General features: G+C 42.2%; 1 protein-coding gene across 1 annotated transcript in view; it reads left to right on the top strand.

Moving 5' to 3' along the window:
* fbn2b (fibrillin 2b) overlaps positions 1-17007 on the top strand; it is a 178915-nt gene that overhangs the window by 22057 nt on the left and 139851 nt on the right. The window contains 2 exon segments of the mRNA XM_052037856.1: positions 7843-7938; positions 9232-9327. Coding sequence (XP_051893816.1) covers positions 7843-7938; positions 9232-9327 — 192 coding nt within the window.

Below are 17007 nucleotides of genomic sequence, written 5' to 3'. Positions count from 1 at the left end.
CGTGCTATATTGTTGGAAGTGCCATCTTTTGATGGAGACATTAAATTGGAGGCCCAGCCTGCTCTTGAGTGTATGTAAATGATGCCATGGGACTGTTTAGTTGGGGAGTTGTATCTGATGTCCTGGACAAAACTACTCCTTCAATAAATTTGTGAAAAACAGGTAATCATGCCTTTGTCATTTTGCTAATGGAAAGAGCTTATTGTATTAAAATTACTTACCATGTCTCCTGCACCTCAGAGCTAATGCACTGTGTATAAGGTGCTTTGGGAAGACCTGAAATGGGCATGAGAGGTGGTTTATAAATGTAAGCCTTTTTTCACTTGTGAGCAGATGTTTTGGCTCTGCTTTCATCATTTCATAGCATCCAATCACTTGCTAGCACTTGGCTGTCCAGATGAGAATGGGGTGAAGCATTGGAAGAGGCTGCTGTCCCTGTCGACCTCCCACCTCAGCAGGAACCAGCACTTGCCAGGGACTGTGGTGGAGACCTGAGGCAAAATTACATTGAAAACAAATTTGATAGGTTTCAAGTAATGTTAGGTGTGTTTTTGTTCATGAGAGATACCTATATGAATACTCAGAATGAGATGAAAAGCTTGACTCATTCAGAAGTGAAGAATTTTAGATAATTACTGTTTAGATTAGGTACTCAAAGCTCATGACCTCCAGGCAAGGTGAGAGGTTAATGGATGAGCCCTGTGAAGCATCAGAGTGGTTGCTGTCAGTATAGAACATCTCAAAGGGTGGCTGTGAGGTGTAGCTGAGGACATGTGCCATGTGAGCTACAAATTATAACAGTTCCATGGCTTCATAATATGTGGAGACTTTTGCCTGTGGCAAGTCAGAACAGTAGAAGAAGCTCATACACTGCAAGGAATGGAAGAGGGAATAGGGCAAGATGTTTTTGTTTAATGTTGATTGCAATCCAGATGTTCACAGGGGGAGTTTGTTACTCAGGAGAATAGAAGACTTGCATTTATACAGTGACTTTCATAACATCTGGACATTCCAAGCAGTTCTATAGCAAGTGAAGAATTTTTAAGATGTAATCACAGTTTTATTGTAGAAATCACAGGAGCCAATGCACACACATCCCACAAACAGCAGTGTGAAAATGATCAGATAATCAGTTTTGGTGATGTAGATCAAGAGACAAATGTTGGCCAAGACAGCAAGGGTTCATCCTCTGCTTTACCTCAAAATACTGCCATATTACAGTCACTTGACAGGGCAAACTGGTCCTCAGTTTAATATTACATGCAAAAGAAAGTGTAGGCATACACTCAGTGCAGTGATGAATGTTAGTCTAGACCTTTGTACTCAAGTATCCAAAGAGATTTATGAGCTTTCTTGGGATTGCTGTCCACTGAGCCACAGCTAACATCCATCCAACTGGAAATGTAAATTTGCCCTACATAGGATGGCTGTTTCAGAATTTTTACACCCTGTCAGATACGGGCACTGACTGTCTTGCCAGTACAGCCTGATGCTGTAACTAACCTCTCTCAGTTCCAGTAGGATAATCTCAATGAATGTGGAGATCACAGTAAGACATGGTTAAGGTACATTGGCCTGTCAGAGGAGTCTGATTTCAAAGCCCACTACTGGAGTTGCATATCCAGCTCTTGATGATGGTCATGAGCTTTGGTCATAAGATATAATCATTTGTCATTTAAGATAAAATCATTTGTGATTATTCCTTAAATCAATTATGCAAACATTTAAAAGTATTGTTAAAATGGACATATGGAAATAAGATATTATGGAGCAGAATTTCAGTGTAAATTACCAAAGAATATTGGGGGAAATTATAAAGAAATGACAGTGCAATTTACATAATTTCCTGATGTTTGCAACTACAGCTCTATTTTGAAACTAGACCGCTATTGAGAAATACCCCCAGATGGTTCCATTTTGGTTAGTGAGGTTAACTGACAGATAATTGATCCTTTTTTTAAAGAAGCAAACTAGAGTTGGAATGTTTAATGTTGATTGCAATCCAGATGTTTACAGGGAGAGTTTGTTACTCAGGAGATTAGAAGACTTGCATTTGTATAGTGACCTAACTAGAATTAGGTTGTTTCCTCAACCTCTTCAGGTTTTAACAGAGTGAGAGGAGTACAGCAGAGGACCTCCAGTGAGAGTTTATTGTTACTAAGAACAGAGAATGAAACAATACCAACCTCACCAACCACATACAATGAAGAGGGAAGGGCAATAGCAATATTACAGATTTTGATATGCAAGCAAGTTATTGGTGGCAGCTGCTTCTCTACTCCTGCTATGTGAATAACAGGAGGCTGCATTTCTATTGTATGTATGTATGTGACCATGGGTAGCTTTTGTTCCATCTGAGTTACTTGTGGATGTTCATCTCCACTTTGACATGTGAGCAAATGAGCAGCAGCTGCTTTTCCCCTAAGTAGTTGTATGTAGGTGACCAGTGGTGACCATCCTCTGATGTTGGTGTGTGTCTAGGATCTCCTTTTGTCCTTGATGTGTGTTGTCAGGGGATGCTTCTCTCCACATTTGACTGTGAGCAAATGATCTGGAGCTGCTTCTCTCCTCACTGCATATGAGTGACAAGGGGTTACCTCTCTTCTACTTTGTATTTCAAAGATGAGGGACCAGTTCGTGCCTTTGTTCAATGTATGTGAACAGGGAAAAGCCTTTCTACTTTGTATGTGTGTGTGTGTGTGTGAACAAAGGCTGATTGTCGTCTTCGTTGTGTCTGAGTGACTTGCCTCTTATGTGTGGGACCAGGGGCTGCTTCTACCCCTTTCTTAGTTGTAAAAGACTAGTGGATGGTGGGGGAAGGTAACCCACTTTTTCATTAAAAGAATTCAATTAGAATGTTGTCTGGGTCCAAGACGCATTCCACAGTTTTTGGAATGTTATCCCTGGCCTGGGAATGCTTGATGGGGCAGTGTAGTGACAGCTTTTCTCTGTATCTAACCTGTCTTTTTTATGTCTTAAATAACTTCATTAAATCCCCAACCACAAAAAACTTCAAATATTGTTCTCAGCATTCTGTTTGCATGCTGTCCCTGCCCTGGAAGTGTTTGACAGGAAAGTGCTGAGGGAACTTTAATTGGTATCTAACATGCTTTTTATGTCTTTTTATCTGAGAATGTATGATAGGACAGTATTGAGGGAGTTTTACTCTGAATTTAACACGTGCTGCCTCTGTTCCTGGAATGTGTAAGGGCATTTTGTTCTGTATCTAACATGTTATTTCTCAATTGTGTTATATGTGAGTGACCAGAGGCAGCTTTTCACATTGGAGTATGAGTCAGCGCAGGCTGCTCGTTTGTGTGTGTGTGCATGTCCAGGGGTCCTTCTCCACTCTGTTCTACGTTGAAGATAAGGGGAAGTTTCATCCTCAGTTGTATATGTGCAGGCAAGCGCTGGTTCTATCCTGTTATATGTAGGTGATGAGGAACTGCTTCTCTATACTTTGTATCAGTAACCAAAGTCTCTTCTCCCATGTTGTATGTCAGTGGCCATTTTGCTTCCCTCTTGTGTTACATGTGTACGACCAGGGGCATACTCTCCTCTCTTGCACGTAAATGACATGAAGCTTCTTTTTGCCTGTGGTGTACTTAAGTGACCAGGGATAGCTTTGCCTTTGAGGATCTAGGGACTGTTTATTACCATTGTTGTATGTTCATGATCAATTTCTGCTTACCTCCAATATTGTTTTTGAGTGACCAAGGTCAGTTGTGCCCCTCCGTTGTACGTGAGTGATCTGGGTCAACAACGTCCCTCTTTTCAATGTGAATGACAAGCGGCTACTTCTCACCTCTGATGCATGTTCATGACCAGGGACAGCTTCTCTTTCCGTGTGTATGTGTAATCAGAGGTTGCTTTCTCGCTCTGTACGTCACTGAAAAGGGACTTGCTTTGTCCTAAGTTGTATGCATGAAACCAGGTGCTGCATCTCTCTGTTGCAGCTGAGTGATTGGGGCTGTTGTTTCTTCTTTGTATAGCTTGACAAGGGGCTGCCTCTCTCCTCAGTTGTATGTGTGTAATGATGGGGTGCTTTTCACCTTTGTTATACATGAGCAACCAGTGGCAGCTCGCCCCTCTGTTTCATGCGGGTATGCACGGGCTGTTTCATCTGTTGCGTGTGAGCGATCATCGACTGCTTTGCTTTGTATTGTATGAGTGACCAGAGGTTGATTCTCTCCTCTGTTGTGCATGAATGAGTGGGAATGGCCTCACTCATTTGTATGTGAGTCAATTACTGGAGTTGATCCTGTGTTATAAACAGCTGTCAACCACTGTTGTCATAAGCATTTAAATGTTTCACTCATCTGCCCACCACCGGTTCCCCACCCACCTAGGCCTCTGGCATTCTGAACTCTGCTTTAATATTTGGTTAAAATCTTAATTTTCAAGCTGGATGAAAATGCAAAAATGTGATAAGGGAAGAGGCTCATGACTGCCTTCAAGTGGTCACTTCACATGAACATCCAAATCAATGCCCTCAACTTTATATGGCACCTTTTCTCGCTTTCTTTCAATAGCCCTTCATGTAATGGAGGACATCTTAGTGGGAGCTCTACACACAAAATGCTAGAGGAATTCAGCAGGTCAGGCAGCACCTATGGAGGGAAAGAAACAGCCGACGTTTTGGGTTGAGACCCTTCATCAGTATCGCTCCAGATTCCAACATCTGCAAAATCTTTTGTCTCTCCTTAGTGGGAGCTCCTCTTGCATAAGAATGTAAGAAATAGGAGGAGGAGTAGGCCATCTGGCCTGTCGAGCCTGCTCTGCCATTCTGTAAGATATTGGCTGATCTGGCTGTGGACTCGGATCCACCTAACTGCCTTTTCCCCGCAACCCTTAATTCCCCTACTCTGTGAAAATCTATCTAACCGTGTCTTAAATATATTTAATGAGGTAGCCTCTACTTCTTCCCTGGGCAGAGAATTCCACAGATTCACTACTCTGGGAAAAGCAGTTTCTCCTCATCTCAGTCCTAAATCTATTTTACCTGAATCTTGAGGCTATGTCCCCTAGTTCTAGTCTCACCTACCAGTGGAAACAACCTTCCTGCCTCTAACTTATCTATCCCTTTCATAATTTATGTTTCTATAAGATCCCCTCCCATTCTTCTGAATTCCAGTGAGTATAGTCCCAGGCGACACAATCTCTCCTCATAGGCTAACCCCCTCATCTCCGGAATCAACCTGGTGAACCTCCTCTGCACTGCCTCCAAAGCCAATATATCCTTCCTCAAGTAAGGAGACCAGAACTGAAGGCAGTTGCAGCATAACCTCCCTGCTCTTAAATTCAATCCCTCTAGCAATGAAGGCCAACATTCCATTTGCCGCCATGATAACCTGTTGCACTTGCAAACCAACCTTTTGCAATTCGTGCACAAGCACTCCCAAGTCCCTCTGTACAACAGCAGGCTGCAATATTTCACCATTTAAATAATAATCTGATCTTCTATTTTTCCTTCCAAAGGGGATGACCTCACACTAACCAACATTGTACTCCATCTGCCAAACCCTTGCCCACTCAATTACCCTATCTATATCTCCCTGCAGGCTCTCCGCATCCTCTGCACAATTTGCTTTTCCACTCAATTTAGTTTCATCAGCAAACTTAGATATGCTACACTCTGTCCCCTCTTCCAAATCGTTAATGTATATCGTGAACAGTTGTGGGCCCAGCACCGACCCCTGTGGCACCCCGCTCACCACTGATTGTCAACCAGAGAAACACCCATTTATCCCAACTCTCTGCCTTCTATTGGTTAACCAATCCTCTATCCATGCTAATACCTTACCCCCAACTTCATGCATCCTTATCTTATGGATAAGTCTTTTATGCAGTACCTTATCAAGTGCCTTCTGGAAATTCAAGTATGCATGTATGCTAAACTTCTGGGTGGAGTGTGGAGAGGACAGTGAGGTAATGTAGATTGCACAGCCCTTGAGGAATCTTCCTGGTTTTATTCCATTAAGAAAAATGAGTCTTGTTCTATTCACAATGACTCAACTCCCCCTGAGATCCCTCTCGTACTCTGAACTCTTTCTGGGCAGTAAGATTGCAAGTTCACTCCACTATCCTTTAGTCAGGAGGACAAATGGTGTCAGAGTTAAGATGATCCATAAACGTTATGGTTGGTTAGAATTACAAATGGTGATGCCAAATGGGGGGTCTCTCAGACCCTGTTCACACACACAGAACAGAGGGGAGAACCAGCCTCTGGTCATTGACACACAGCCCCACCCAGAAGCCAAATAAACATGGAAAACAGTGTCAAGTGGAAAGTACAGTTCACAATCACTGAGGATGGCACAGCAACCTTTCAAAGCAGTTTTAATATTAACACATACATCATTTTCACCAACAGAATTTCTGCTTGTACTATTTAATGTATCTTATTTATTTTATGTCCTCGCTAAGCTGGTAGTGTAGCAGTTAGTGTAATGCTATTACAGCGCCAGCGACCCAGGTTCAATTTCGGCCACTGTCTGTAAGGAGTTTGTACGTTCTCCCCGTGTCTGCGTGGGTTTTCTCCAGGTGCTCCGGTTTCCTCCCACATTCCAAAAGACGTACAGGTTGGAAGCTGTGGGCATGCTATGTTGGTGCCGGAAGAGTGGTGACACTTGCAGGCTGCCCCAGCACATTCTCAGTAATGCGAAAAGATGCATTTCACTGTGTTTCAATGTACATGTGACTAATAAATAAACATCTTGTATCTAACTTTGACTTGATACATTGCATTCTACAGTAACACCACATCACATTTAGGAAAACCATGGAATTTTAAGGAATGCATTGTACACTGTTTGGAACAGTGAGAGCTAGGCACAAGTCACCCACAAATGAGAGAGAGTCAGGTACACAGTCAAGTTTCCCTTTCTACAGATGCTGCCTGACCTACTGAATGCTTCTAGCATTTTATGTTTTTATTTCAGATTTCCAGCATCTGCAGTTTTTCTTTGATTTTTTTTTAGGTGCAAGGGTGCAGCCGGGCGCAAGCAAGTTTGACACATGAAGGAGAATTGGAGACACAGTCTGGAACGCTAAGAGAATCAGGCATGAGTGAGAGAGTCAGGCACATAGTCAGACACAAGCAAGAGAGCCAGACATACAGGTGTAGGTGAAAGAGTGAGACCTAAACTCGGGCAGATGTGAGAAAATTGGACACAAAGTCGGACACAACACCAAGTACAAGTAACGTAGTTATGAGACAGTCACAAAGTCAGACAGATGTAAAGCAGACAAGGACAATGATACAGTATAATCGGGACCAAGTGAGGGTTCTAACAAAGTCAGGCACAAGTGCGACATTGGGAGACAGATAAGACTGCCGCAGGGTCCGGCAGTAAGACAGGAATAAATTAGAGGGGCACAAGTGAGACATCATGAAATATCATAACGTCAGGCTCAAGTAAAACAGTCAGGAACAGTCTGACACAGTGAGGCTCAAGTGAGACTACAGCAATGAAACTCATTGGAACAAACCAGACAGTCAGCCAGAATGTTGGACATAAGTATGTAAATCAGGAACAATGAAATAATTAGGAATAATGAGATTGTCTGGAATTATAAGACAGAGATAGTCAGGGCCAAGTGAGATAATAGCGATGTAACAGCAGATGTGAGAGCTGAGCTGTTGGTTAAACCTGTTTCCTGAATGGGAAAAGCCAGTAATAAAGTGAATGTGATTTTCACCCTTACTCAATGCATTGATGCTGTAGCCATTGAGCTGTGTTTGAACGTGACAGTAACAAATTCCACATGTTAAGAAACCCCAGTTGATTTCTGTCATTCTGCAGGTGCAGATACATCTGACTCCTTCTGTTCTACTTGCAGTTCAGCAATGCAATGTCAGGTGCATGAACGGTGGGTCTTGCTCAGACGACAGCTGTGTTTGCCAGAAAGGATACACTGGAACGCACTGTGGGCAGCGTGAGTATCAACAATATACTTATGCAAAGAGATCCAAATGCACAAATAGAGGGAAAAGTGAAGATTAATTGCAGGGAAAATGGGAACTGCAGAGCTGCAAATGAATTTTTATTTATTGATAACCTAGTTAGAAAGCAGAAGTTATCTGCAGCACATAATGAGAACTAACCTGCAGTCAACCTCATCATCAATAAATGCAGTTACGTTGCATTTCCTACATCAGATACTTGTTTTGTACCAATGGTCAACAGGAATAATGATAGCAGTGGAGTCCATCAGCCTTTATCTCATACAAAAGATGCAAGTTTCTTGCTTTGGACTAATATTGAAGCTTTGTTATTTGCTTTAATGTTTAGTAGGCATGTTAACTGTTTTAGCAATAAAAAAATTAGCTTCAACCAAAAATCAAGTACATTTTCCCCAAAATGTATAAACATTGTTGCAGTTATGGGCTTACCATTTATGTTCACTAGTATTGGATATTAAATCCATCCTGGGTGCCAAGCAGCTGAATCAACTCAATCTGCATTGCAAACAGTAGAATTTTAGTGGCAAGAAGATTCTATTCATATACAAGACAGTAGCCAAATCATGCTGGCAAAGGGTTCTACTCAAACACACATGCAGCCAAAACTTATTGGCAGGGAGTCCCACTCAAATACAGACATAGTGTGAAATGAAAGTTGTCAAGCCAGTCCTTGCCCATAAGCTGCACCTGAAGATAGTCTAGCTGTCTGGAATCAGGTTGGAAAACTGGACAACTAAGACACTGGGACAATATCACTGCAGCAGGAAATGTGTACAGAACTCGGTGATAATTTCAAGCATAAAATAAGGCGCAGCTGATAAAATTAAGGCTTAAGTGGAACATTTAAGTGACAATGCCATCCTTAATGACAGGCCTGTAACACTTTGCATTAATGTAACTGTTATGCAGTTACTTAATGATATATTTCTGATGAAGATACTTCACTGACAACCTACCTCTGTCACAGTTGAAGTTACTTTGGCACGTCCTTCGTTGAACAGCTGGAAAGTTCACCTGTGGTTTCCGGGAAGTAATGATCCATGCATGAAGCCAGCTTGCAGTGTTTGAAGTTTCAGAGCAACTTCATATTGACTGGTGTTGAAAAACTGCAGAAATCCACAATTACCTCCACTAAAACTTGCATGTAACCTAAAACTTATCTAATGTTTTTGAAATGGGTACAAGAAACACTCATGCTTGGAGGCTTTGTTCAAACAATATACGTGGACACATTGCTAACAGATGTTATCTCATTTCTCCATTAGCCGTGTGTAAAAATGGCTGCCAGAATGGAGGACGTTGCATTGGACCAAGTCGCTGTGCGTGTGTTTACGGGTTCACTGGACCACAGTGTGAACGAGGTAGGGTGCAGCTCCATGTGCTTTTGAGGGACTGTTTGAGTTCTTATGACGACTCTGTTTTCCAAAAACTAGTGTCACCACTTGGATGTGGAGTTAATGCCCAGATGTAATTAAATGAGGTGGTGCACTTCTTTGGCTACTTGTACAGGACTTCTGTGTGCTCCTTATGAATGGCCTCTAACTTCTTAATATCATCCTGAATGCTGCTGCTCCATTTGGAGTGGTCATGAACCAGAGATTCCCGGAGTCGGTGAGAATGTTGCATTTCTTCAAGGAAGCTTTGAGCACACCCTTGAAACTTTTCCTCTGTCCGCCTGGTGATCTCTTCTCATGACAGAACTCCGATTTAATGCCCATGGCAATGCACAGGCGTAGAAGTTGTATGAATGTGAACATGATTGAAACTGTGAAAACAAAGCAAGCAGAGAACAGAACGTACATTTACAGAACAATCACAGGACAACTCAAAGTTTATAAAGGCAATTAAATATTTTGTTTGAGGATGACTTACTTCCACTCTGGTTTTGTGGGTTCTGAAGTGGCTGATGTGGGGACCACAGGCTCTTGTACAGATAGGGCAGGAGGTAGCTGATGGGCGGGCAGGTGGACAGCTTGTGAGGTGCTGCATTCTTTCCGCTCTTGCACAGGGCCTCAGTGTGCTCCTGATGCTTGGCATCGTGATTCTCAGCACCATCCAGAATACTCCTTCACTTCAAGCAATCAAGAGCTAGAGGTTCCCAGGAATCAGTGGTAATGTTGCATTTGTTTAAAGAAGTTTTGAGCGTGTTCTTGAATCTTTTTCTCTATCCACCTGGTAATCTCTTTCATGACAAAGCTCAGAACAGTGTCTGGTTCAGCAGTCTGGTGCTGTTCAGCCAAACACGGGCATGCCCTGTGTCACTGAGACAATAAAGACAGACATTAATGATGAAATTCACCATCACCTTCAAAGTGCCAGCACAGCCTTTGGTGATTAGGTGAAAGGGTATTTGAAGATCAAGACCTCAAACTTGGCTCAAAGCTCATGGTTTACTAGGCAGTAATGATATCTGCCCTCCCATGTGCTTCTGAGATCTGGACTACCTACAGCAGGCACCTCAAGACGCTGGAAAATACCATAATGTTGTCTCCATAATGTCCTCCAAATTCACTGGAAAGACAAGCCAACCAATGTCAGTGTCCTTTCCCATGCCTGCACCTGCAGTATTGAGGCCCTGGATAATCAATAAGGCACTTTGGAAGTGCAGTCATCATTGTAATAAAACAAAGTATTGCAAAGAAAACAAAATGAAACCAAAAGTAACCCAATTTGACATGAAGTATAAAACATCTCCAGCTATCCAACCACAATTGAAAACGACATTTATGGTCTAGACCATGTGATTTCCTCCTTATTATGATGTGTGAATATCTGTTCTCAAGTAATGCTATCTCTCAGCCCATCCTGTGTCCTTGTCTCCCCTATTAAGCTTTCCTTGACTTTGTCAACCAGCTTAGCTCTTCCCTTGGGATCCTGTTTCCCTGTTTTCCTCCTCCTCTCAATATTGGAGCCTAGACTCTGATCTCCAGGGTCTCTATCTCAGTGTTGAAGCCTAGTCTGTTATCCAGGTTCTGAATGTTAAAGCCCAGATTCTGTTCCTGAGGTTCTGTTTCCTTGGCTTTCACCCTGTGTTGAAACCTTTTTCCAAGCCCTCTTTCTGTATTGTTGCTCATATTCTGTCTCTTAAGCTTTCTCTGTATGTTCAAGCCCAGACACTGTTGCCTGTTGCCCTCCTGCTGTGTTTTTGAAGTCCAAACTGTCTCTCAGGCTGTGTTGGTGACCAGCCTCTGCTCCCAGGCAGCCTTTGTGTTGAAACGCAGCCTCTGTTCTCTAACCTCTCTCTGTGAGCTGAAGTACAAACTCTCCCCAATTCTCACCCCATGTGTGGGTGCTACTCTGTTCCTTAGGCTTTTTCAGTGTTTTAAAGCCCAGACTGTTCCCCAGGTTCTGGCTGTGTGTTAAATTCTAGATATTGTTCTGCAGGCTCTCTCTGTATGGTAAGGTCTGGACTCTCTTCCACAGCCTTGTTCAGTGTATTGAAGCTCACAGTTCCCCACTCTCCCTCTGTACGTTACAGCCTGGGATCTGTTCCATAGGTTTCTCTCTGTATGTTTAAAGTTTCGGCTTATTTCAATCACTTATGCACTTCAATGCCTGCAATGTGATTTTTTTCACATTCATCATCCATTGCACATCTTGGCTGAATGGGAATCTTTTGATTTATAGCATAGACCAGCTGCAATTCCAGAGGGGCTGTTTTCAGCTTCTGTAAATGCAGTTACTCCCTTTACACCTAAAACTTTGATTGTTTTTTGGGAGTTTACTGTTAAATTGCAACAAATTGCAAGGTGTGACCTCAATGTAAACAAGTCTTTAGGTGTAGCCATTCTGACATGGCTTTGTGACTTCTGTTGACTTAAATTGGTCAGGCACCCTTTGAAGTAGGGAAAGCCAGTAATTTGTCAGCTGATTATACCAGTACCATTTTGTTTCACAGAATGTGGTTTGGGAAATGAATTTAAATCTTTTTTTCCACAAATAGATAAGATAAGATCTCTTTATTAGTCACATGTACATCGAAACACAGTGAAATACATCTTTTGCGTAGTGAGTTGGGGGCAGCCTGCAAGTGTCGCCACACTTCCGGCGCCAACGTAGCATGCCCACAATTTCCTAACCTGTATGTCTTTGGAATGTGGGAGGAAGCTGGAGAACCTGGAGGAAACCCACACAGACACAGGGAGAACGTACAAACTCCTTACAGACAGTGGCCGGATTTGAACCTGGGTCGCTGGCACTGTAAAGCATTATGCTAACCACTATGCTACTGTACTGTGGTGGTGTGAATGTTGCTTTACAGTTTGGCAATATTATCATTAGTCTATACAGCAATTGGTATGAGTTGGTGTATAGTCTCGGCACCAACCCAGAGGAGTTGCTGAGCTCAGGAGTATCAGTTCAGATCTAGTCAATAATGCAGTGCTGGCTGGCAAGGCTTACTAAGATCAACATTGTGACAGAGTTGTATTAACATTAGCCAAGGCTGGGGAGTAGTGATTGAGTCTTAAAATGCAAAGGGGACTGGATTACTAACAATAGGTAATTAATAACAAAGACTCTGGTTTATAGGAGTTACTGAGCCCAGTCCTGTGAAGGAGCTGAATCAGCATCGTACAGGATGGAGTCAGTGACAGGAAGGTTTGCTAAATTTGTCTATGCCAGGAGCTGCATTAGTGACAATCAAGGCACAGTTGGTAATAGGGGTTCTTGACAAAGTAGTTGCTGCACAGTGTTTGAATTTCACCTGTCTATATTAAAGAGACTCTCAAATATCTGTATTGTTGGGGGAGATGAAAGGTGATAAGTGGACAATAATTGCAGTGACTTCATGCACAAGTGTCACACGGATACTCTGCAACTGGCTCCATTAGGAATTGTATTAACAATTATTTTCCTTATTGGGTTACAGGGCAAAGAAAATGATGATAGGACAAGTGACTGAGATTTAGGTCAAATAGGTGGGTTTCAATCACCTCCTTTGATGCAATAAGCATGTGCTCTTAACACCCATTTGGATCTCCTGCAAACTTGGGCATAAGTATATTAGAAGCAGTGATATGGCATTTAGTGTACAGAATCATGGGCTATTGTGGTTCCCATTTAAAGCTGCATGTCAAGCTGCCAGGAAGTGAGTCAACTGACAGCCCTGGTGGTAGAAAAGACTGCCATGGAGATGAGAGAAAAAGCAGGGTAGAGAGGACACCATGTTCTCCTTTGTATCTGGGTACCCAAAATCTGGTGAACCGCACTCGAGCTACTGCGAGGCAGCATGCTGCTAACAGTCGATGTTTTTAAAATGGCACCAGTCAGTGAAGGGAGCCCCACTGATTAATTCTCCATAGCACTGACCATTGAAAACTGAAGCTGAGAAGTGCTGCGTGCAAAACATCAATGTGGCAATGCACCTTTAATTCTCAATTCATCCCTGAAAATCTGCGAGAAGCTCCTAGTTTTTTTTCATGTGCAGAGCAAAGTTCCCTCGAAACCTCCAATTTCTAACAGCAGTGGAGGAAACCTGCGTTGTGACCTATGACATCGCCTAAACCATTGAAGCTGGGCAAACACCAGGCAGACTAAGCAGTATTGTTGATTTCCTGATAGGTGTCCAGTGACTGGAAATAATTGTTAGTGCAATCTTGTATGCAAAAAAACTGCTTTCTGTACAATGTGTCCAATTTCTAGGCAGGAGAGTGTAACTGAGAGGTGGAGGAGCGCATGGGTTAAGTTCTATAGCATGGCTACTGAAGGTATGACCAGCATTCAAGGGTTGAAGTGCTGTGGAAATGCATAAGAGGCCAGAATCAAAAGGATTTGAGGCTTATAGCACTGAAGGAGTTTCAGTCAGTAGATCAGGGTATGGAGGGATCTAATGGATGAGTAAGAATTGTAAACTGGAGAGATCAGAGCCATTGTTGGCCAGAATGGATGGGTTGACAGATGAGTGAGACATGGTACTGGGTGGGATACTGATAATAAGGTGGAATTTAGAAGGAGAGAGCAAGGATTGGTTTGGGAATTGTAGTGGAAAACCATCGGAATGAGATCAAAAGTAAATCTGAGTGTGGTGCAAAACGAATGGCTGATCCAGTCCTGATTTATTCCCACTAAATCGATAACATAATAGTCAAATGTAAGTGACAGAGGTGTGGATGAAAGCAAAGTTAGGCAACCTTTTGCATAGATTATGTGGAGTGAGAAGCTTACCCGAGGGATGAAGAGTACACTGTGTTGCAAATGATTTGTTTCAGTCTGAGACAATGACTGGAGACAGGAAGAGTTTGGGGCAGACTTTTAAGGAAGATTAGTTGTCATTTTTAACTGGATGCCATATCCAAAAGGACAGTCTCTTATTCCGGAACCTCTCCTGGGACCCTGTTTCCCAGCTTGCTCCCTCACCTAGGACTCTGTCTCCAAGCTGGGTCCCTCTCCTTGGACTCTCAGCCCAGTCCCTCCTTGAGTCAAACTCTCTCCTAGGATGTTATCTACCACCTTGTCCCCTCTCCTAGGACACAATCCCCATATAACTTGTGCCCTTTTGCCCTATGTTGCTTTCAACAAAAAACATTTTACAAATGTCTTTGGTCCTGCTCCAGCTTGCAATATTGAGAAATTCAAAAATATTCACTTCCCATCCCCTTAGGCATCTGCAGAATGTATAGTTAAACATATTTCTATTACTTCAGCCATTCTGTCTGCTTTTTCAATTACTTTTAAAATGGCCCACTCTTGCCTACTGCATAATTATTTTAATAGTTTCACATCTCCCATTTCATTTATACATGTTACTGCAGTCCAGTTATATACAATGTCTTCTGCCATAAGTAATAGATCTGCACGATGCAATTGTTTTAGGTTTATGTTGTCCCATATGAATAACTCTTCCATTATTACTCTGGTGAGACACTTGACATCAAATTATAACTGTTATTTAGTTACTATGTTCTTGACCATTTAATTAAGTCCCCACTGCTATTTAACAATCTGCAAGGAAATACATTACAGTAATTGGTTGCTGATTTCATATTTATTTAATAAGTCGGCTATCTGATAGCCTATTTGAAAGTTCAGTAGGAAATGTAATGAGGGAATCACCAGTGTTTCGCCCTGCATGGAAATCCAATGCTCAGTTGTGGCTGAACTGCCCAATGGCTTGAAGTGTCAGAGAATTAGCGATTTATAGGAACGAATCACAAGATGCTGGGATTTTTTTTGCCTGTTTTTTGTTAACACTTGTGTCTATTCCATCTGCAGCAAAATTACAATAATCCAGCATGCTCGGTACTTTGGTGGTTCTAGACTGGTAGATTTTCAACAGTTGAATATTATTCCTATTAACTTCCCAACACACTTTAAATTCACTTCTTTTTAGATGTTACACAAGTTTAAATTTTCCAGTGAATCCGGTAAGTTCAAATTGTGTACAGAAACTGAGACCCCAGTCTGTTTCAGGGGGGTGCAAGAAACATCACCTGTGAACTAGATGCCAAACTATTGGGATTTCTAAATTGTTGGATAGCAGATTATCTAAGTTTTACTGTGATACTTGGGTTCACAGGGTCTAATACTCTGGGCCTCACGTCAGTGTCTATTTTTGAGAAACTCTCAATGTCTTTTATTTTGGGGTAAGCTTATGGTCCAGTAGTTTGAGGCCCCCTCCAGAGTCTCTTACTCTAGAAACCACTCGGGGCCATTAGTCTGGGCCTTACCGTCTATTACTTGTGTCCACTCCATCTATTACCCTAGGGTTCACTTAGGATCTATTAATCTCAGTCTGACTCCAAGATCTATTATCCTGGATCTCACTTGTGTTTATTAATCTGGATTTTATATGCTGAGTCTAATATGCTGAGCCTTACTCCAGGATCTATTAATCTGGGTCTTCCTGTATGTTATGGGCATCACTCCAGGATCTATCAGTCTGGGTCTCACGGTTTATTTCTCTGCTTCCTTCAGGATCTAGCTCCAGGTCATACACTGGGCTTCACTCCAGGTTCCGCTACTTGGAGCCTCAACCTCGCTCCTGTGCGGTTCATTTCAATTACTATGACTATGGTTTGGCTTAATCCAAGTCCTTTAACTTAAGGGACAGAAGAAATCAGGATTTTAATGTAATGAATTTTCTGGCACTGACCCAGTCAATTTATCTACATTAAATGAAATATGATGCATAAATAATAATTTCCAAGATGTGCCATTACTCATTTTAATGCACGAAGAATGTGAGTTTCTGCCAACAGTAGAAGAGTTTCCTCATCTGAAAAATGAGGTGGGTAATGGTATATTTTGTCTGTCAGAATGCCTGGGTATGTGTTGGAGCAAGGTCAACTGAGGAGTTAGTGTAGTCTGTTTGCTCATGGTCATCAGTGTTTTAATGAGCTGGACCTCAGCTTGCATTAATCAGAATGTTACATTATGCCATTCTTTAAAATACAGATGGGTTAGAATTGGAATAAAGGATAAGTGTCTCATGAATTTGATTGACCTTCTTGGTTATTTCCTCAAAAAATTCAATGAGGTTGGGGCAGTAGACATGGTCTACATGGACTTCATTAAGGCCTTTAAGGTTTTGCATGCTAGGCTGCTATGGAAACTTCTGATCACATGGGATCCAGGGAGAGCTAGCTAATTGGATACAGAAATGGCTTGATGGTAGGAAGTGGAGGGTGATGGTGGAAGGTTTTTCAGACTGGAGGACTGGTGCTCCCCAAGGCTTGCTGCTAGGCCAACTGCTATTTGTCAATTGGTATCAATGATTTGGATGAGAATGTGCAAGGAACAGTTAGTAAGTTTGCAGATGACACTAAAATAGGTGGTGTCATTGACAGTGAAGATGGTTATTAGAATTTACAGAGGGATCTTGATCAGCTGGGTAAGTGGGCCAAGGAATGGCAAATAGAGTTTAATTCGGATGTGCGAGGCATTTTGATTTTTGGAAGACAAATCAGAGCGGGAGTTTCACAATAAACTTTAGGACATCAGAGTGTTGTAGAACAGAATGACCTTGGAGTACAAGTACATGGTTCCCTGAAGGTGGCATCACAGGTAGATGATGGTGAAGAATGCTTTTGGCATGCTGGCCT

This window comes from Pristis pectinata, chromosome 24 (assembly GCF_009764475.1).
Source record: "Pristis pectinata isolate sPriPec2 chromosome 24, sPriPec2.1.pri, whole genome shotgun sequence".
NCBI lineage: Eukaryota > Metazoa > Chordata > Chondrichthyes > Rhinopristiformes > Pristidae > Pristis > Pristis pectinata.
Note: the sequence above shows the minus strand (reverse complement) of the source record. Positions and strands in the feature narration are given on the sequence as shown.